We start from the raw sequence: 20,632 nt of genomic DNA, 5'->3' as shown, positions 1-20,632 counted from the left end.
GCTTCAGGTTAACTTTGCACCTTTGTTCCTTCCCCACTGAGTCTCACTACAAGAAAACCCAGCTCTCACCCAGGATACCAGCTGGCAGTCTGGGGCGGGGCTGGAGGGCAGTGCTGTCCCCGGGAGCCCTCAGTCCGTGGCTGGCTTTTCCGTAAGCCTGGCTGCCAAGGACTTTTCAAAAATGGACAGGGAGCTCCTGGGCACCCCTGGTCGGGGACGGTCTTCCACGCTGTCTTCTCTCCCTGCAGCCACAGCGGCCCTTGGTCAGGCCGTGACAGAAGCCACCCCCCTTGTCAACTGTCACTAAGGCCACCTGAAAAATCACGACTCACGCAAACCAGCGATGCTCCCAGAGGCGTGACACCCCCTCCCCTTCTGCTCTGGGGCTGCACTCAGCCCTCTCCTCACCACCGGCCCTGAATTCCTGCGACACCACTTCCTGCGGATTTAAATCCAGTAAACATTCTGGGGAGGAAGCATGCGTAGGCCGGAAACCCCGTTATCCCTGAACTATCTGTCCCTTCCGCTTCCTGATTTCTTCCTCGTGTCAGCGTCGCGTGCCGACCCCAGTTCCTCGACCAACAGGCGACTCCTTCAGCCTCCCCAGGCCCCTGCTTCCTCGTCTGGAAGACCAGGGCATCTTGGGGACACGCCGGGACTCCCAGTCCTTTCCTCTGTGGCCGGGCCCGGGGCCTTCCTTCTCCCCTGGCAGGTCCTGGCACAGAGCATTTGGACGGGCAGGGGGATCTTCTGATGGCTCTTAGGGTCACACCGTGTGGCCGAGCCGAAGATCGGCAGGAAATGGGCAGCGCTCACCAGACCACATTCTCAAAGACGTGGTAAGGAGAGGACGGACAGTGGGACAGAGGCTGCTGGTCCCTCTCTCAACGCTGCTTCCAGGATTCAGCTTGGGACCTGCTGGCCTCTGAAGTTTGGGGACATTCTGAATGTCTGCGGTTACAGGCTAACTCCTCCCGTACAAAGGGGTTGGAAAACCCGGCCACGGGACCGGGGCAGAAGGACCAGCCACACGCCACTCACAGGCAGCAGATGCGCGGTGCTCTCCAGCACGCCAGGTGCATAATAATTTTTAACTATAATTTTGCAACTGGAGTTAGCAATCGAGAGTCAAAAGACTTACAATAAATCCAATAAGGGAAACAAGGTAACTTCCAGAAAAAGGGAGGAATGAAAGTGACGAAAAGGGTTAACAGGACAGGTTAAGACTGAGGCTGTTGAGACAGAAAAAAACTTGGCTCACAAATCATGTGAGTGAAAATGACTGAATAAGGAGGTCAGATGGTGTAAGGCTTCGGGACAGTAACGAACCATTTTAGACAAAAACAGGTTTCTGGAATGGATTGCCTCTCTTTTTTTTTTTTTTTTTTTTTTTTTTTTTGCGGTGGGCGGGCCTCTCACTGTTGTGACCTCTCCCGTTGCGGAGCACAGGCTCCAGACGCGCAGGCTCAGCGGCCATGGCTCACGGACCCAGCTGCTCCACGGCATGTGGGATCTTCCCGGACCGGGGCACGAACCCGTGTCCCCTGCATCGGCAGGCGGTCTCCCAACCACTGAGCCACAAGGGAAGCCCTGCCTCTCATTTTTATTATATCCAAAGCAGATGGAGGTCTGGTCAAAGATAAGAAGAAGTAGGAATAAGGACTAAAGGGAAGGTTTTATGGAGAAAATTCTGAGTCTGAAAGAACCTTAGTCAAATTCGTGAGCTGAAAGGCCCCAAAAGGAATGCTTCTGAGAAATGAAACACTAACATAAGTGAGAGGAGAAATTGGTCATTCTGGAGTATTTTAGAGTAAGAGAGGAAGGTTGAAAGGAATAAAAAGGAGAAAGTCAGGGACTTCCTTGGCGGTCCAGTGGTTAAGATTTCACCTTCCAGTGCAGGGGTGCCGGTTCCATCCCTGGACAGGGAGCTAAGATCCCACATGCCTCGCAGCCCAAAAACCAAAACATAAAACAGAAGCAATATTGTAACAAATTCAATAAAGACTTTAAAGGAAAGAAAATCAAATCCAGTTCCGAGAGGAGAAAGGCCATCCTCAGGGAGGATCAGAGGAAAAGCTTTCGTCCTGAGGTCTGAGCCGTGAATCATGGCTCGGACGAGCTGATTCCTGGTACACGTCGCACTATGCTGGCCTGAACCATGTTTGCTGCCTGTTTTCTTTTAAACTCACAAAAGTCAAAGTATCATGTAGCTTTTCCTACCCGCCTGAGGCTCCAGTTAATGAAAGGAAAGGATGAATCAGATGTAAGAATATAGCTTTGAAGAAAAAGCCCGGATCATTCAACGACACGATCAGTCTAACAGTCCCCGCGATGTTTGTCTGATAGAGAAATGACTATTTTGGGACTTCAGGTAGCAGAAATGTATCACGAGCACATTCATAGCTATTTGTGGCGTAGGGCCACTTAGAGAATCAGAAAGTTCGAGGCTTCGATGCAGCCTGGTTCTTAAGTGTGTTCTTGTAGTAACAGTTTGTTTCAGAAGGAGTACTCGTGAGGTTTTGTTCTTTTGAGAAATTTAATAGAACAGTAGCAGTAGTAGCTAAAGCTTCAATGGTTGCTTCCTAGTGTCAGGCACTGTTTGAAGCCCTCTCCACATGGTAACTCCTGTAACCCTTATAGGAGTCCTGTTAGGTGCTGTTATGATTCCATTTTGCAGATAAGGAAACTGAGGCACAGGAAGGATAAATGGCTTATTGGAGGTCACACAGCCAGAAAGAGCAGAGCCTGGGTTCTAAGGTATCCCTCCCACACTTGGCAATCGTTCACAGTTTTCCTTATAATCTATAAAAGAAATACAACACCACACAGAAAGCTGCAGTGCTGGTTATATCACCTTCCCCTTTTCCGTGAGTATGAGGTGCACCGTTCAGTTCCTTTTAAAACATTTTTACATGTATGTCTTATATCTGTGGACGATACATAGTGTTATTTTTCATGTTGCAAATATTTATATAAGTAGCAATATACTCTAGTTCCTTTGGATTGTGATCTGTCCAGGTCCGGGCGCTGGCCACGTCTGGCTCCTGAGCAATTGAAACGTGGCAATTCCAGCTGAGATGTGCTATGCGTGTAAAATACAGAGTAGATTTCAAAGACAGTATAAAAAACAGTAAAGCACCTCTTTAATCATTTTTAGTATTGATTACATGTGGAAACGGTAATATTTTGGACACATGAGTTAAGTAAAATATGTTACTGAAATTAATTCCACCTGTTTCTTTTGATATTTTTTGTGTGGCTACTAGAAAACTGAAAACAACCCAAGTGGCTTTGCGTCTATTTCTGTTGGAGGGCATTGATCCAGCTCGTTCCTCTTAAGTGCCCTAAGTCTGGGTTTTGTCAATTGGTGAAGGAGAAAGCCCTAAGTCTGAAAAGAAGTGATTGTTACTGTTCCTGGGGACTTTTCAAGGTGATTTATGTGTAATAACCTGTTCAGTCTTCCTGGGAGGTTGTATGCCTGCATGAAGGAGGTTGTGCAGAGTTCAGAGTCACACAGCTTCAAACAGGCTGAGTGGGGCCTGGCCTGGCCACCAGCTGGTCTGCAGGGGCCCATGAGAAGCAGAGAGAGCCGTGAACTCAACGAGCAGACAGCTTTACTCAGGGACATCAACACCACACAGTCCTTATGTGTCAGTGGGGCTTCTTTTTTTTTTTTTTTAACTTTTAACAGAGCAGCTCTGAGACGACACACATCTGTGGTAATTTCAGCCTTATTGAAACCAGCACAGGCAGTACTTTTCTGACATCCAACATTTTTCTTGCCAATGTTATGAGGTCAACTTTACCCTTTACCACTAATTATATTAACTATTTTTAGGGCAAACTGTCAATGCACTCTACCCATTCCTGCTTCCTACATTTTCAATTGATTTTCTTTAGCCATATCTATTTATATCTGAAGTGTTTTTTTTTTTTTAAGAGATGTCCTCATTATTCTGCCAACGATGAAGTCGGGCTTGTAATGAAGTTGTAAACACACTGGGAGGGAAAGATGACATGTGATTTCAATGGGGAGATTGTGGATGAACTTTGGATTCTTTTTCTGATTCTGAATAAAAACCTCACTTTAACATTTTGAATCATACAGTCACAGAACTGGTAGGGACCTGAGGTGTCCTCTGTGTTGGTTAAGACCATGGGCTTTGTATCAGGCAGGTGTGTGACCCTGGGGCCAGAATCTACCATCTATAAAATGGTGATACTAACATCTACCTTCTAGAGGTTTTTTGTGGATTAAATGAGATGACTGCGCTCTGTTCCTTGTACCTACTTTTGATCCACAGTAGTTGTGGTAATTACTATTATTATACCGTCATTATCTCCCCAGATGACTCCAATGGGGTGCAGTCTCTTCAAGCCCATCTAGTCCTGTCCCAGCAGGACCTTCCTCCTTGTTCTCCACCAGGACCCCTGAACTTTCCCCCTGGGGGAGAGGCCCATGGTTAGCAGGCCACCCCCTCCCCGTGCTCGCCCTGTGGGGTGCCCTGGGCAGTTCTTACAAGAAAGCTGTGCTGAGGCCCGCTACCAAAGCGCCCCTCAGCACACCCTCCGACCTCCCCACTTCCTTCAACACTCTTCCTCCCCTAGGACCTGCCTCCACAGACGCCTCCAGATGCATCTGAAAATATCACTGTTGAGGCTTTCCCTGGGACCAGCCACCTTGCTCTTAAGTGCTCTTGCCAATGACTGTGGACCCCTTGCCTCTCCAAAGCCGCTGAGGAAGGGCAGGGCTTTCCTAGCCCAGCTTAGGATGCATGTCCCCATTGTCCAGAAACGTATCACACAGCCCCACATCATGGCTCGGGAGGACTCGTTTTGGGCACCGTAACCACAAACCCAGGAGAAGTCCCCACTTTGGCCTAAGACAGCAGGGAGTGAGAGCTCATGCCAAGGACACCTTCAGAGATCAGCCACGTGTCTGAAGTTGGAGAGTAGTTTAGCTCTGTCATGACCCATGTCTTCTTCATGACTCAAGAAGATTTTAGAGGTGAGCACACTGACACCCAAGGGCTTAAGGAGTTGGCCCACAGGTACGGAGAATACCTGACGTTGACTTCCCCCTCGGATACGATGTTTATTCCTGGCACTAATACCCTTCGGCAATCCCCACTCGTGTTGAAGTTGAGACAGCCTCCCACCCCCACCCCCACAGTTAGCACAGCGTGTGTCATCCAGAAGATGATAAGTGATAATATAATTATGATAATAATTAAGTGTTCAGTTATTAGGCCCTCGCAATTTCTTTGTTTCTGCGTCCTTAGGGCGGGCTCAGGGCCTCTCCCCTGTAGGCTTCTGCGCAGGTGGGAACCCTGGGCCCTTCCCCTCGGATTCTCCACGCTCGCGGGCCCAGGGTCTGACACCTGCAGGTGCCCGGCAGGTGCTGTCCCCTCTTCGCGAGGCCTTATTTATCTCAAGTCTTCTTGTACTGGTTGCTTTTGGACCCTCTTTGTAACGTGAATAGAAATAAGATGTTATTCCTGAAGTACGCCTATTTCTGACTATTGAAAATTTTAGCTGTCTCAGGCACAGCCAAATCCAGGCCAACCCGGACCCTCCAGCCGCCTGTTGCCTAGTAACGACCGCCCTGGCCCCGCCCCGCGCCCTGGCCCCGCCCCACGCCCTGGTCCCCGCCCCGCGCCCTGGCGCGCGATCTCACAGCCTCCCTCCAGGTCCCGCCCCCGCGGCGCACAGTGGTGACGTACAGAGTCCGAGACACTTCCGGCGCGCTCGGCCACCGGCCCCGTTAACCGGCTCCGTGGGTCCCGGGGGCCATGGCTTCTGTGGGGGTGTCTGTCGGCCGGCAGGCCGAGGATGCGCTGCAGCCACCCGCAGAGCCGCCGCTGCCCGAGACGAAGCCGCTGCCGCCTCCGCAGCCGCCGCCGCCGGTCTCCGCGCCGCAGCCGCAACCGCCGCCGAGGCCTCCGTCACCGGCCGGCGTGAAGGCGGAGGAGAACTGCTCCTTCCTCCCACTGGTTCACAACATCATCAAATGGTAAGGCTCGAGGGGGGTCAGCCCGCAAGACCCCCGCTGCCAGTCACGTTTCCGAGCTCCGGGGGCGCCCCGCGGTACAAAGGAGGAGGCCGACCCGGAGGGGAGCGGCCTCGCCGAGACCACCCCCAGTCGTCCCAAGAGTTCAGCAGACTCTGGCCCTAGTAGTTGCCAGGCCCCGTGCTGGCAGGCCCCGCTACGGTCAGACCACTCGTGTGCAGCCTGGTGGCCTGAAGCCAGTCAGGCTTCTCTGAGCCTCTTTTCTCACCTGTCATTAGGGGTATAGTACTCACTTCGGCGTCTTTCCCAACAGATCCAACAGATGTGTATCATATTACGTGTGTGGCACACTGCTAAGTGCTGTGGGGTGTACAGGTGAAAGGGCAGACTTTTCACCCCCACATTGGTAACCAGTTAGAAGGGAAAACGCCGTGAGAGAGAATAACCCATAATGCAAAGAGATTATAGGGGTGATGATGGGAACATTACAGGAAACGGGTGCTGGCCGTCTGCCAGCGCTTGCGGTGCCCTAACACGGTGTCACGGGGTGATTGTCTCCTTTTGGCCAGTCTTCAGGTTACCTAACTTTTCAAACTGACCCTTAGAAGAAACACACACACACACACACACACACACACACACACACACACAATCTTCCCAATCCCCACATTTGCCCAAATTATTTTTTTACCGTTATTTATGATAAACAAAGTGTAAACCCCTGGGCTTAAAATTTTTATTCAGCCATTAAAAACCAAAACAAAGTAAATTACAGCAAAGTTACTTTTACAGTAACATTCAGGTGAACATCAGTTGTGGTCCTGGATGTTTTGCTGAAATGGAATTGCTACTCACAACATGAAAATATTGTTACTGGCCCAGCTTGTTTGTTTGTTTGTTTGTTTGTTTTTCTGGTACGCGGGCCTCTCACTGTTGTGGCCTCTCCCGTTGTGGAGCACAGGCTCCGGATGCGCAGGCTCAGCGGCCATGGCTCACGGGCCCAGCCGCTTCGAGGCATGTGGGATCTTCCCGGACCGGGGCACGAACCCGCGTCCCCTGCATCGACAGGCGGACTCTCAACCACTGCGCCACCAGGGAAGCCCCCAGCTGGGTTTTGCTTTTTTTATTTTTTGGTTGGGTTGGGTCTTCGTTGCTGCACGCGGGCTTTCTCTAGTTGCTGTGAGCGGGGGCCACTCTTCGTTGTGGTGCGTAGGCTTCTTATTGCAGTGGCTTCTCGTTGCAGAGCACGGGCTTCTAGGCACGCAGGCTTCAGTAGTTGTGGCACGCGGGCTCAGTAGTTGTGGCGCATGGGCCTAGTTGCTCCGCGGCATGTGGGATCTTCCTGGACCAGGGATTGAACCCGTGTTCCCTGCATTGGCAGGCGGATTATTAACCACTGCGTCATCAGGGAAGTCCCTCCACCGCTTTTTAAACAGCTGCAAAGCATTTGTTCTCACAGTAGATCTTGACTTCATCTGGCTTCACTTGGTGCGAACATACTGTTTATCGAGTAAGGCAGACCGGTCTGTCCTCATGAGCCTGTGATCATCAAGTAGCACTTCTAGGCTGCAGTGACATAGCAAACACAAACGCAAATGCAGACCCTGCAATCCCAGGGCAGTGCTTGATTATAAAAGCGTTATCCAGATCAACCCAAATATACTTATTCTGGTTTTAGGGAAAATATGGAAAAATGAAAATACATGGTGTATATTCTTGCACGCTGATAGAGCAGTTGGGTTGGGCTGGACTCAGAGATCGAGAAGTAACGTACACGAGAGAGAACATGGGCTTTGAAGTCAGATTGAATTCGGGTCTGCCCGCTGACGCTTGCTTGCCTTGTAATCTTAGTAAATACGTAGCCTTTCTAGACCTTAATTTTTTTATCTCTAATATGTGAATAATAATAATAATGAACTTCAAATGGTGGGTTCAGATGATAGCTTTATGATGTACTGACCTTGGTGAAGCAGCTGCTCTGAGCCTCTTTTTCTCTTGTGAACGGGGACTAGTGATACTTAAGTCATAAGGTTGTTGTGAGGAGTCTCAAGAGCATCCTCCTGTGAAAGGTGGCGGGTTGGCCACACGTGTTTGTTCCCTCTGAAAGCACAGTGAAGACTGGTTTTAAAGCATAAAACCGAAGAGGACGGGAGAGGAGATGATTGCCACAAAGCGATGGCCAAGGGCCAGTCCACCTCCCAGTGCCAGGAGCAGCCCGGAGCAGCTGCCTTTGGCCGTGGCCCCCTCCAAATCCCAGGAGATGGCACTGCCAGGGACCCCTGGTGAAGGGGGACTTAGAGCAGGAGGATTACCTGAAAGGCCGTTTGGACATGGACCCCCTCAGTCCGCTCCCCGATGCAAGCACACAGTGACGACCCTTCCACCTCAGCAGACAAGTAAAGGCGCACACTTTCCCAAGGTTGTTTTTAGGAAAGAGTCAGCTGGAGAGTGTCTGGACTGGGGGACACCAGGCGCACTGCAGGACCTGAGGGAAGGGAGCCGTCCTGAGGAGAGGGCTGAGAGCAAGTCCACAGACTGGGTGTTGAGACCCACCCCCCGCCTTCACCACCCCCACCCCAGGCTTCTAGACTGGCAGCCAAAGAAAACAGACTCTCCCGGGTGTCCGATCCCGACACACAACCCCAGAGACATTGAACTTAGTTCATTGTAAGAAAGTAGATCATCACTCATACTCAAGAGTTTCCACTCAGCCTTTTAGTGTTTCACTGTTTGGGTTTTTAGTATTCTTCAGTATTTATTTATACCCCATTTTTTTACTAAGGGATATAAAACAGTTATATTTTCTGTTGCCTTCAGCTTCCCCCTCCCCATCTGATCCAAATTGTAATAATCAGCATTTTCCTTATTGTAAGTTTACATCTTTTTCTTCCTTCACTCAGCATGGTGGAAGCAGTGTATTATACATGTAACCCAAATAGTGTTTACTCTTAAATCTTAAATATGTGGTTGGACAGCCAAAGCCACTAAGCATGAGAAGAAAACCCCAAGTAGGGGCTTCCCTGGTGGCGCAGTGGTTGAGAGTCTGCCTGCCGATGCAGGGGACACGGGTTCGTGCCCCGGTCCAGGAGGATCCCACATGCCACGGAGCGGCTGGGCCCGTGAGCCGTGGCCACTGAGCCTGCGCGTCCGGAGCCTGTGCTCCGCAACGGGAGAGGCCACAACAGTGAGAGGCCCGTGTACCGCAAAAAAAAAAAAAAAGAAAGAAAACCCCAAGTAAAAAGGACGGGACTGAGCAGCAGAGTGGAAATCCAATGCGCACAGAGAGAAGGGCGGTGCTGTGAGCCTGAGGAAAGGCTGGGATCTGATTTTAAACACTGTGTCTCGGCATTTGTTTGAGCTGCTAGGCTACTGAGGGTCAGGGCAGTGAGGGGGAGGAGGCCTCGTGGAGCCTGGAAGGGTCAGAAGGCTTGTTGGGGGAGATGCCAGCTGCATGTCTAGAAGTATGAAAGGGAGGGGAGGTGGGTGGGGTAGGACAGGCTGCCGAGAAACATCCCTGACCCGTGGGGGGTCCGCGGTTGGTTTGGTGGAGCTGGAGCGTAAATCCAATGTAGGGAGGGAGTCGTGGTTGTCAGGCTGGTCTCACTTAGTGGAATTACCCGTCACCACGGGTACTTAAACCTTTGCAGGTCCCCCCGGGCGTGTTGGACGTGGCAGAGGAGGGTTGGGGGGCCTCACGCTGGGTCGGCCTTCACCTTCATTTGGGGCGCGAGGCTGGAGCTGGCCCAGGGGTCATCGAGGCCGGTCAGCAGGACCCCAAGCCCGCAGGGCCTCTTCCCACACATGTGCCGGTTCCAGTCCGCCCAGCAACCCGCCAGCCGCGGCCTGGCCTTGGGTCCTGATGGCCAGGAGGTGACCCCACGACTCACCTGCAGCAGCTCTGCCCTTCCTTGTCTTCTTCTTTGATGAATCCGAGTGAAAAGGCCAAGTGCCCAGATAGGGATTGTTGGTAGGCTGTTTGAAGGAATTCTCTCTTGGGAGGAGAGCACGGAGCCCAGGAGGTCGGAGACTGTTTGTGGGTGGTCCTGAGGTTGTGCGTACACACACATGCACACAAACACAGAGTGTGAACTTGCCTGGGAGCCGAGGAGCCATCTGAAGTTTTTGAGCTCAGGCCTGGGTTTTGTAAAGCTAGATGGGACAGAGGGTTTTAGAAGGGGGAAAGGACTGGGTCCACAGGAATAGTGGGAAGAGGTGCAGGGGTGCCCTGAGGGGGGTGGCAGGTGGAGTGGCTGTGCTGGCGGGGGGCGGGGGGCGGGGGGGCACACGGCACACAGGGGTGTAGGTGTGGGATGTCATCGCCGTTTGGATTGCAGGCGATCAGTTGCAAATACGCGCATACCTACCGACAGCCAAGTCATCTGGCCGCACAGTCGCGTACATCTTAGCACGGACAGACACCCAAGGTGCGTTCTACATGAAGAAAGCGAGAGTCGGAACCGTGTGTGGAGTGTGGCCACATTTGTCAAAACAAACTGAAAAGTACGTGTGTGTTTGTGTGCTACTGACTATCTTAAAGCGATGTTAACAGAGCTTACCTGGGACAAGGGATTAGAGGGACTTCCCTTTTGTAAGCCTTGGTTGTCTGTCATTAAACATTCTTTTCCCTCAAGCCCTGAAACTGTCGTAACTTAAAGGCCCTACTATTTTAGAAAGATGCCAGCCACTGACGTTAGTGTGGGGAGAAGACTGGTCCCAGGGCCGGTCGGCGAGGAGGACATTGGGGGTGTGGGGACATGGGGCCGAGGGGGTCGGAGGTTTTGAGGAGGAAGAAATAGTTTCCCATTTCTTTCCCGAGTCGGATGCCACCAAGAGATCAAAGAAGTGCCTCTCGGATTTGGGAGGACGTGACTTCAGTGACCTGGTGGTTCCTTCTGCTTCTGAGTCACCAGTGGACACACCTGCCCAGCTGACGCCAGTTTGCACCTGCAAGTGAAGCATCGTTCTTAGGCTTACCCGCTAGAACTGTGTGGTGTGCCCGAGCCCGTGTCTCCCACCGGGCGCCGCCACGCATCACCCGGGCCTGCCCAGAGGACCGGCAGGAAGTGGCCCGTCACTCGAGCCACGCGGTGGTGTCCTGAGCGCCCTCACCTTGCCCTGGTTTGTGGATTTTGTGCTTCTCCACCCAGCCTGGTCTCCTTTGTTTCCTTCTGAGTCAGGTGCCGACCAGCACTGGCCACAGAGGCAGGCCCCCTGGAGCTCCCGCTTGCTCTCTGGTACCCAGGCCATCTCTTCTCTCGGCTGGAGTCAGGGTCCCGCTGCCTCCGCCTCAGGCAGCCTGAGAAGCTTGCGCAGCCGCCTCCCAGCTCAGCTTCCCTCCGGGTGGGCTTTATAAATAGCTCCTAATTTCCTCCCCTCCCTTTTTTTTTTTTTGCATTTTTTTATTGAAGTCTAGTTGATTTACAATGTTGTGTTGATTTCTGCTGTACAGCAAGGTGATTCAGTTACACATATATGTACATTTTTTTAATATTCTTTTCCATTATGGTTTATCATAGGATACTGGATATAGTTCTCTGTATTATACAGTAGGACCCTGTTATTTACCTAATTTTTATTTTATATATTTTTGTTTGTTTTTACCTTGTCCTTTGAGACTTGTGTGATGTAAATCAGTTTTCTTAAAACTATATTTTAATTTCAAAACTCCCTTGGGACTTAAATTCGTAACGATGTGTTAGCACATATGCCATCCAAGTGGAATGATTTCAGAAGCCCAAGTGGTGTCTGTCCAGGGTTGTAGATCTGAGCTGAGACATAAAAGAATTAGAATATAAGGTGCTCCCTCGAAGCTGGGGTAAGGTGTACCACTGATGGTGTGTGCAAATTGAGGGCCTCAGATGGCAAGAGGAGATGTTTGGTTGGCCATTCATTCCCTAGAATAAACTATTGATTCTCCAAATCTTGCTTCCAAGTTCAAGCTATTGATAAATAGTGAGCAGGCCTGGTGCATCTCATTTGTCAGGAATGAGCTGTAACCGGCGGATCGCCAGGAAAGATGGATATTCTGTCTGCGTAAGCAGAGAAATGATTAATAAGAAACATGAACTGGCACCATCTGGGTTGAAATTTCCCATCAGGGATGAACGTTTATTAAAAAAAATAAACGATCATTGACAGTTTTCCCCTCTCACGCTACTCAGTGCGTGACTTTGAAAACAGCCTGTGAATCAGCTTTTAGATTTTAGTCTCAACTGCCTTGTTTTCAAAAGCTCATCCATCCATCTACTAACTTTTAAAAAATTTATAGGAGCAACTGACAGGCCGTTTCTTTGATCGTAGGTGAAGATTTTTGTTCTTGTTGTTTGCTTTTAATTTAGTCATGACAGGGAGCATGGATCTCTGGGCAGCTAGTAATAGCTGTGAGGTGAAGAGTACGATCCTGCCTTTAAAATGAGCGTGACCGGAAGGCGAGGAATTTACACGAGTGTGGTGGGAGAGGACGGGTACCTGCTGAAAATTTTCCAGGAGCTTGTAACTAGTTTAAAATTTATGAATAGCTCTGTGGAAATTAGGATGTAAACAGGTTCAAGCATCTGAACATCAGCTAAAATTATCTTTTGCTCGTTGATAGTCTCCTGATTGGCCTGGAATGTCTCAAATTAGAAATGTGGTATTTCAGCAAGTGTTACTTGCTGTTTGTTACATGACATTGGTAAGAGTTTTTCATTCATTCAGCAGACACTTAGGAACTTATTTGCCAGGCGTCCACTCTTTCAGCAAATGTTGCCTCAGTGTGTGCAGCGCCCATGGCCCGGGCTGGGGAAGCAGCTCTGCGGGAGGGCTCAGCGTCCGGCGGGCACCTGCTGGGGGCTGGGGTGCCGCCTGCACTACGGCTGCACAGGCAAGAACCCGCCCCGTCCCCCGGGCGCACAGCCCAGCCCAGCTGGGGACACAGGCGACAGGCATTCTGACGTGGGGATGCGAGGATGGAGCTGTCTGGGCTGATGGTGCTAACACCTGCCCTCTGCCTCCGCAGCATGGACAAGGACAGCCCTGATGTCCAGCAGGACCTGAACGCCCTCAGGACCAAGTTCCAGGAGATGCGCAAGGTGGTCGGCGCCATGCCTGGCATCCACCTGAGCCCCGAGCGGCAGCAGCAGCAGCTGCACCGCCTCCGCGAGCAGGTCCGGACCAAGAACGAGCTCCTGCAGAAGTACAAGAGCCTGTGCATGTTCGAGATCCCCAAGGAGTAGATGAGCTGGCCTCCGGCACGAGGCGGGCACGGGCCTCCTGTCTTCCAGCCCTGTGGAGGGGGTCTCTGGTACTGCCTGCTTAGCTGAACGTGGCCCTGACTGCGGAGCGGTGTGCGTGCTGGCCTCCCTGGGCGTCCTTGTATACTGTCCCCACGGTCCAGATGCATGATGACTGTGTGCGTGCTGCCGGATGGAGGAGGGCTCCTGAGGCCGGAGGGGCGGGGCCGCGGCACGGCCTTCAGGCTGGGCTGGCAGATCCCGGGGAAGGGAGGCGGCTGCCCTCTGCCCGTCCCCTCCGCTCCCGGCCCAGGTGGTGGGTATCCAGGTAGCCAGTGTTGAGTGAGCAGCAGGGTGCGTGGAGTCCACTGGACAGTTAGGCCTGCACTCACATGGCAAGGGTTTAGGATAGAAAAAGGCCTTGGGAGAACGGCACGCTTCCTAAAGACTTGAGGGTGGCTTTTTGCTCTGGAATATTTGTTTCCTTCTGTGTTTGAGGGGTGGGTGTCACCATCCGTGGGCTGCCCACCCAGGGCCCTGCCGGCAGCCCCGCCTCCAGGTTTCTGCCTCCCACGTGTGGGTGGGTGGCAGAGGCTCTTGCTCCTCTGTCCCTTGTCACCTTCAGGCAGCTCGTTTAGCCATTTCATGCCCAAGAATGGCCAGACCGCCTCAGGCCACGTGGTCTCCAGGTGAACAGACCCCTTCCAGCTTCTCAGAGTCCTGTTCCTGGTTTAGCGCGGCTTCCCCTCTGGCCTCACTGCGCGCAAACAGGCGGCCATGATGTGCTCTCCGCTCAGAGCCCCTCGGGGTGGGGAGAACTCACCTGGCAGTCGTGCGGCCAAGGCCTGGTTCATAGATGCTTATAAACACCTTTGTTTCACCTAGACGGACGTTGTGTTAGTGTGACCAGACTGAGGTAAGAGCATCTCTTTCCTTCGCCTCTGAAGGATGCGGGACAAACGGGCTCATAACCTGTGCTGACCGAGTCGGGGGCTTAACAGCTGCCTGCCAGTTGGCAGGAATGTAGGTTGAAGATGTTTTGAGCAGGGGTTCTGTCCATGTCAGGCGTGCAGGGGGGTGTCAGGTTTCAGCGGCCTTGCCCAGAGGCGCAGGCTCTGAATTTAAGTGGGTGTCACCTGTTAGTCCAGCTCTACCATGGGGCTGTTATCAACTGAATCAGTTATTTTCTTGACGTTTCAGAGTAGTGTGTGGGCCGGTTTTAAGGCTCCGACCAAATACTGTGGGACACGAAGCTCAGAAACACCAGGCGGCCGGGCTCTCCCGGAAGGCTGCGGCGGACACGGGCTCCTCATGGGCCTCTCCTGTGCTCCAGAGTTGTGACTTGTGGCACTTTTCAAGCGTGTGATTAAAAGAACTTGTGCTCTGCTGTCAGGATGTCTTGGGTTTGTACTGAGAAATTCACAGTAGGACCTCCCCTTTGGATAGTGGAGAGGAAAACCTCTGCTTTGCTCGGAGGAGACAGAAGGAACTGTGGGCACCTCCACTCTGTGCCCCCGCGCCAGCCCCCAGCACACACGGCCACATCAGCTAGACCAACGTGAACATGGGCTGACCCTCCCGGGAGTGGCATCCATCCCCAGGGTGCAGCTGGCCCGGGGGCCCCCGGGGCTGCCATTCCTCCTCTCAGAGGTGGGTTGGGCCCTGGTGGGGGGCAGTCCCCCAGAACGGTTGAAAGCCCTCCCCGGGACAGCATTGACACCTCACTTGGATGCCTGTTGGTGGGCACCATGTAAGACGTCGCCCGTGGCCCTCACAGCAACCCCAAGCAGAGGCGTCTGCTCTCTATTTCACGGGCGGAGAATTTGGGGCTTGGCAGGCGTCACTTGCCCCAGGCGTGCACAGTTACTAGTGGCGGAGAGAGCTGGGTCCCGAGTTGGGACTGGGTGCCCTCAACTGCTGGGAGAGGGGGTGCTGGACCCCACGTGGGTGCCGAGCGCTTCCTGGAGCCGGAGGGGCAGGGGCCGCTCATTGTGACTGGATCCAGGTGGCTACGTGGCAGAGCCTGAAGCCGACTCAGGATGAGGGTCCTGCACAGAAGAGGGCCTGAGGGACCCCTTGAACCGTCTGCGGGTTCCAGGTTTGGTGACGCTTTGTTGCCCTGGGCCCGTGCTGAGTATAGGACGGCGCCGGCCGGTCCCGGAGGCCCTTGGGGCTGGGCTAGTGGGCAACCTAGGCAGGTAAACAGCTGGAAAGGTGCATCTCTAGGAAGGACGCTGAAGTGCTTTGTTTTTGTCCTGGCGTTCTGAGGAGTGGCTCCCCAAGCGGAAAGGCATCCAGTCAGCTGGAGCTTTTGTGGAGCCTTTTCTCCCAGGAGGGCTGGAGCTGTGTTCAGAAAGCCAGGATTATTTTCCAGCTCTGGGGAAGGGGAGTCTAATTCCACAGAAGTAGAAACCCGCCTCTCCCTTCTCACCCTTCCCCCTTCCCCCTATTTCTAAAAGCAGAGGAAGCATGGTTTTCCATTTTAAGTTATTTTATTTTACATTAAAAAACCAGTAACAAGACTAACTTCAAAGGTAAGGTTTTGTTCACGTCAGGTGGTGACACCAGAACTACCATACAGTGCAAGTTCTCTGTTTTGCTTTGTGCAGTTGCACACACATGTAAACAAGGCACTCCCTAGACCGGACCCCGCCCTCAGTTTCAGGCCAGCTGTCATGGCAACCCCCAATCACAGATAATGCCCCGTTTTGTCCTGGCCCTCCAGCTGGCAGGACCCATTTCTGAAAGCGCAGTGGTGGCTGATTAACTCCCATTCCCACCCCCATTCTTAGGTCTTTGTGAGAAACAAGGCAAATTCAACCTCTGCTGGGCGGGTGGGGCTAGCGGGCGCCTACGGGGGATCGGACGTGGGGGAAGCCCGGGCTCAGCTAGCTCTCTTTCCTTCCGGAGCAGATAATGGTCCCTTCTCGGTTTCTTTGAGTCTCCCCAGTGAACAGGCTGGAGTGCTGGGAAGGAAGACGCCCGTCCGCGCTCGCGCGCACGCGGCTCGGGACGCACGGCCCGGACACTTGACTCTTGGACAAGAGGGTCTTCTGAGGCTCTGCGTCCGCGCGGGGCGGGAGTTCCTAGCTGATAACGCAGCGTTCCTTGTCCTTGGTCTGGCCGCCGCCGCTGGCCTTCTCGCGGATGTACATGAGATCGCTGTGCACGCTTGGCCTGCGCGCCCAGGGCGCCAAGATGCCGAAGGCGTCGTCCTGGTCGCCGCCCGCTCGCCGCAGCCTCTTGCCCCGCAGCGCCTTCTTGTGCAGCGCCTCGCAGTGCTGCGCCGATACCCGGCGGTGCAGGTCCGGGCTCATCTCGCGCGGCAGGTTGGCCATGGCGAAGAGCGCGTGGAACATCTGGTCCAGGCGGCTGTTCCTCTTGGCCGAGATCTCGAAGTAGGCGCAGCGCTGGGGGTCGGCGCCCACCAGCTGCTCGATCTCGCGCTGCTCCACCTCGCGGTAGAAGTCCCGGTCCCCTTTGTTGCCACAGATGACCAGGGGCACGTCCACGTTCTCCTTGGTTTTGTTCTTGAGGCAAGATTTGGTGTCGAGGATCTGCCGCTTGAGCCTCTGCACCTCCTCGAAGGAGTCGCGGTTGTCCAGGCTGAACACCAGGATGAACACGTCTCCTACGGGGAGCAGAAAAGGAGAGGGTGAGGGCAGCCGCCAGGGGACAACTTAAGCGGGCTGACTTCGGGGCCTCCCGACGCCGGGGCTCCGGCCGCCGCGAGGGTCGCGCCGAACTCTCCGCGGCCGCGCCTCCAGCCCAGGCGTCCGGGGACGAGGGGTCCCCGGCACTGCGGCGGCGCGCTCCCTCCCCTGCCCGCTGCCCGGCCGTCCCGGCTCACCAGTGAGGATGGAGAGGCGCCGCATGGCGGGGAAGGGGTGGTTGCCGGACGTGTCGAGGATGTCGAGCTGGTAGATCTCGCCGCGGATGCAGTAAAACTTGCGGTGGAAGTCCTCGATGGTGGGCGTGTAGGCGTCCTCGAAGCGGCCAGTGAGGAAGCGCGACACGATGGCCGTCTTGCCCACCTTGGACGAGCCAAGGACCACCATGCGGTAGCAGTTCTTGGCCGGGATACTCAGTTCCGAGTCGCTCTGGCACATCTTCTTGATCATCGCGGCCAATTTCATTGAGCAGAGGGACCGCGGGGGCGGGCGCGGGGCCGCGAGACGAGTCGACTGTGGCTGGGGGAACGGGGCAGAGCGGCGCGGCTCGAGCTCGGGACGAAACCTCTGCCTCTCAGCGTCCGGCGACTGCCCTTATATGCAGCCCGCGTGGCCGCCCCGCCCCGCGCCCGCCCAGCCTCTGCGCGTCACGGTGCGCACGCTCGCGGGCCCCACCGCGCGCTCCCTCCACCTCCGCGGGCCGCTGCCCGTTCCCGCCCGCGGGGCTCGGGAAGGAAACGGTACAGGGTCTGCCTGCGGCTACGGGCGCGCGGACCCTTCGCTTCTCCGCTGCGCGGGGCTCAGCGGCCCTAAGGGCGTCGGGGACACAGTCCCGGCTGTGCCTCTGGCCTAGGGCAAAGAACCCCCCACTCCCCTGCCACCGCAGCACTCACACGCGCACACACTCACTTTCTTTGGGACGCAGCTTCGCCAGAGAATAACGACACTGGGCAGCGTGATGGCATGTGCTTGCCTGGTGCTAGGCACCGCGTCCGGGCTCCGCCCATCTTCTCGCCAGCTCTGCGAACTGGCCCAGCGTAGGCCCCTTCGCGTCCCAGGCGGGTTTTGCTCCCGGGCGGGCGTGCCAGCGCGAGGTGGGCGCCTCGCGCTCCGGCCGCCAGAGTGCAGCAGAGGCCCCGCCGCCGGAACGGGGAGCCGTGAGTGCCACGCTCAGGGCTGGAGTCAGCGCAGCCAGAGCGTCCCGACCCCGCGTTCTACTGCAGGCTGAGCTCCTTTCTCCCAACCAAAGATCCGCTGGATCCTGGCAGGGGTTTTCAGCCAGAGGCTGTCCCGTCATCTTCCTGTCGGAGACTGGAAGGACCAGAGGTTTGCCCTTAGTCAGTCTGAGGCCAATGTCCCCTCCCCTCCCCATAGCATTTTGTGCCTCTGGAGTCCCGTGGGCCAACATTCCCATTTTTATAGTTGGGGGAGCTGGTCTCGAAGCCAGAGTGAGCCTGAATGCTGTGTGGGCATCACAGCAGTCTCCGGCCTTCTCTGGACCTCGGGTTCCTCTTCTGGAAGATGGCAGTCTGGCTCTGACTGGCTGAGAACTTGCGAACAGTGTAGGGGCAGGACCTAGTAATAACAACAATAGCAAATGACCCACGAGGCTGCAGGACAAGCCGGGGGGCGGGGGCAGCAGGTAGATCAGTAACCAGGAGTGGGCTGCTGCCGAAAGGCTGGGGAAGAGGCTGCCGGAGCTGGCCCGCTCTGGCCTGGAGCTCATGGAAAAGCCATCGCTCCCCGTGGTGACAGGCGAGGCACTCTGATTTGGGAGAAAGCCAGGGCTGTTAGCTGTTGCCACCCACCCATCCACGCATCCACGCAGGTCGGAGCTGTGGGCAATGCTGGGGTGCCAGCCCGCACCCCTAGCTGTTTACACAGGGCCTCTAGACTCTCATGGGCTTCTCGGCCAGCCCTCTATGACGAGGATTCCAGCAGAATCTCACACCCTCTGCAGGGGGGCCAGGAGAGTGTTTATTCCACGTATTCCATGCCAGGCATTGTTCTTAAGTCCTTCCTCGTGGCACCCGTGAGGGGTGGGAACTATTACTCTCTCCATTTTACAGGTAGAGAAACTGAGGCAAGGGAAGTGACTTGCCCAGGGCCCACAGCTAGTAACTGCAGGGTCCAGGGTTTGAACACAGCTCTCCCTGGGGTGGTCAGTGGGCCAGGACCCAGCCTAGGGTCAGAGCCTCCCTCCCCCGACCCCAGGTCCGGCCCCTTCCAGCTGGTGACAGTGGTGGGTACTGAGCCCAGCCTGGGTTCTCAACCTTCGATTCCTGGCACCTGGGCCCATCCCCACCCACAGATGCCGGGTTCTAAGACTTGTTCTCCCAGGTCAGCCAAGTTCATTAGGCCCTGAGCACACCTGTCGTTCTTTCCCCAAAGTGTGCCCCCTCCCTCCCACCACTGCATTAGTTCTAGGTTGTCCAGGTTTACGATGTTACCAGTGATCTCTCTTCCTATGCTTGAGCGCCTGCCTGTATCATTTCCTTGCAATGAAGCGATTTTCCAGCTCAGAGTGGAATGGGGAACCCAAACGTTGGGGGTGGGCTGGGGTCGGACAGCTGGACCCCAAGGCAGGAAGTGTCCACCACAGCCTGGTCTGCTGGCACAGAGTGGTTTAGAAGGTTCTTGAAAGCCGTATTGAGGAGTGCCGGGCAGGCCACGTCAGGGGGCGTGTGGATGGATGCTGTGCTGAGCGCCAGCCTGCCGCTCGAGCCCACCCCCAGCAGCTCCTCGCCCAGAGGGTCCTGTGTCACCCCGGCCCACAGCCACACCTGACGAAGAGGGCAGGGCTGAACGGAGCTGGGTTTCCCCTCTGACCTCGCTTCCTCGGCAGTTCCCTCCTCAGCTGCGGGCTGCTCCCATCACAGCTGACCCTCCCCACTCCGGGCCCACCCCTCACGGCGGCGTGACCCGCGGGTCAGAGGCCCGGAGGTGCTTGGTCTTGCCCTGACAGAGGGAGGGCTTAGGCCATGGGGGTCAGCATGTCCTTGAAGGCTAGGGAGGATGTGTGTGCAGCGGTGCCCGCGGAGGGGTGAGCTTCCTGTCCCTGAAGGTATGTGAGCAGAGGCGTTGGGTAAGATCAGCCTCTGTGCCTCCTGTGGCCCCTCGAGCCCGGAGACCTCTGGAGCCCAGACACCAAAGGGCACCCTTGAGGCGCTCCATGGCGGGGTGGGGGCCCAGCAGCTCCGGTGCCCAGGGCGGGCACGGCTGTGGCAGCCACTTCACAGGTGAGAACGCCAGGCTCAGGGCCAGGCGCACACAGAGTACACCCGTCTGCCATCCTGAAGGGAGGAAAGGCGAGTTCTGTGCCCTTGGAGGGCTGGGGGCTGTGCAAGGGAGGCCGGGCCCAAATGCGGGTCCTGCCCCGTCCCTGTGGCTCTGTGGTCTGGCCCGGCAACCGGCCCCGGATGGCCCCACAGCTGCTCCTTGTGGCCACACGAGGTCCACGAGGGATTAGGAGAGAAATGTCAGTACCCAGAGACACCAGGTTCAGCAGGGGGATGGGGGAGGGCCCAGTGCTTCCGACCCAGGAAGCCGAGGCAGGGCCGGTCCCGCTGGCCCCCCCCAAGGGGCAGAAGTGGGGTGAGGCTGGTGGCACAGGAGGCCCAAAGGCCTGGGCAGTCCCCCCCATTCGGCGTGGATGGCGGCGCCGCTCCTGGCTCACGGACCCCCTCCCAGACCCCAGCCTGCCCCTCCCTGGCCTGGACAGACAGAGATCAAGGAGGGGC

The 20,632-nt window shown here is 55.3% G+C and overlaps 2 protein-coding genes across 5 annotated transcripts; one reads left to right on the top strand and one right to left on the bottom strand.

The window, feature by feature from the left end:
• Positions 1–5,734: 5,734 nt before the first annotated feature.
• On the top strand, positions 5,735–14,613 carry MED9 (mediator complex subunit 9). Of its 2 annotated transcripts, XM_060290102.1 has the most exons (3): positions 5,735–6,013; positions 10,345–10,434; positions 10,827–12,993. In XM_060290102.1, the coding sequence occupies exons 1-3, from the start codon at positions 5,793–5,795 to the stop codon at positions 10,939–10,941; spliced, it is 426 nt and encodes a 141-aa protein (XP_060146085.1). In that variant the 5' UTR covers positions 5,735–5,792; the 3' UTR covers positions 10,942–12,993. The 2 variants fall into 2 exon arrangements, with proteins under 2 accessions (XP_060146085.1, XP_030717028.1); XM_030861168.2 differs by lacking the exons at positions 10,345–10,434; positions 10,827–12,993 and adding an exon at positions 13,008–14,613.
• Positions 14,614–15,702: 1,089 nt separating this feature from the next.
• RASD1 (ras related dexamethasone induced 1) lies at positions 15,703–19,275 on the bottom strand. 3 transcript variants are annotated; one of them, XM_030861165.3, is made up of 3 exons: positions 17,802–19,275; positions 17,072–17,411; positions 16,173–16,852 (listed from the first exon to the last, which is right to left on the bottom strand). In XM_030861165.3, the coding sequence occupies exons 2-3, from the start codon at positions 17,355–17,357 to the stop codon at positions 16,308–16,310; spliced, it is 831 nt and encodes a 276-aa protein (XP_030717025.1). In that variant the 5' UTR covers positions 17,358–17,411; positions 17,802–19,275; the 3' UTR covers positions 16,173–16,307. The 3 variants fall into 3 exon arrangements, with proteins under 3 accessions (XP_069900522.1, XP_030717025.1, XP_060146079.1); XM_070044421.1 differs by lacking the exon at positions 17,802–19,275 and having other exon boundaries at positions 15,703–16,778; positions 17,072–17,774; XM_060290096.2 differs by lacking the exon at positions 17,802–19,275 and having other exon boundaries at positions 17,072–17,766.
• Positions 19,276–20,632: the final 1,357 nt, after the last annotated feature.

The sequence above is a fragment of the Globicephala melas genome, chromosome 20, assembly GCF_963455315.2.
Source record: "Globicephala melas chromosome 20, mGloMel1.2, whole genome shotgun sequence".
NCBI lineage: Eukaryota > Metazoa > Chordata > Mammalia > Artiodactyla > Delphinidae > Globicephala > Globicephala melas.
Note: the sequence above shows the minus strand (reverse complement) of the source record. Positions and strands in the feature narration are given on the sequence as shown.

Excerpts from the sequence above, each read along its gene's own strand:
- RASD1 (XM_070044421.1), bottom strand. The coding sequence starts at position 17,357 with ATGAAATTGGCCGCGATGATCAAGAAGATGTGCCAGAGCGACTCGGAA. Across the intron at positions 16,779-17,071 it reads GCGCCTCTCCATCCTCACTG|ATCCTCGACACCAAATCTTG; the intron begins GTGAGCCGGGAC and ends CTCAAGCGGCAG.
- MED9 (XM_030861168.2), top strand. The coding sequence starts at position 5,793 with ATGGCTTCTGTGGGGGTGTCTGTCGGCCGGCAGGCCGAGGATGCGCTG. Across the intron at positions 6,014-13,007 it reads GTTCACAACATCATCAAATG|CATGGACAAGGACAGCCCTG; the intron begins GTAAGGCTCGAG and ends CTGCCTCCGCAG.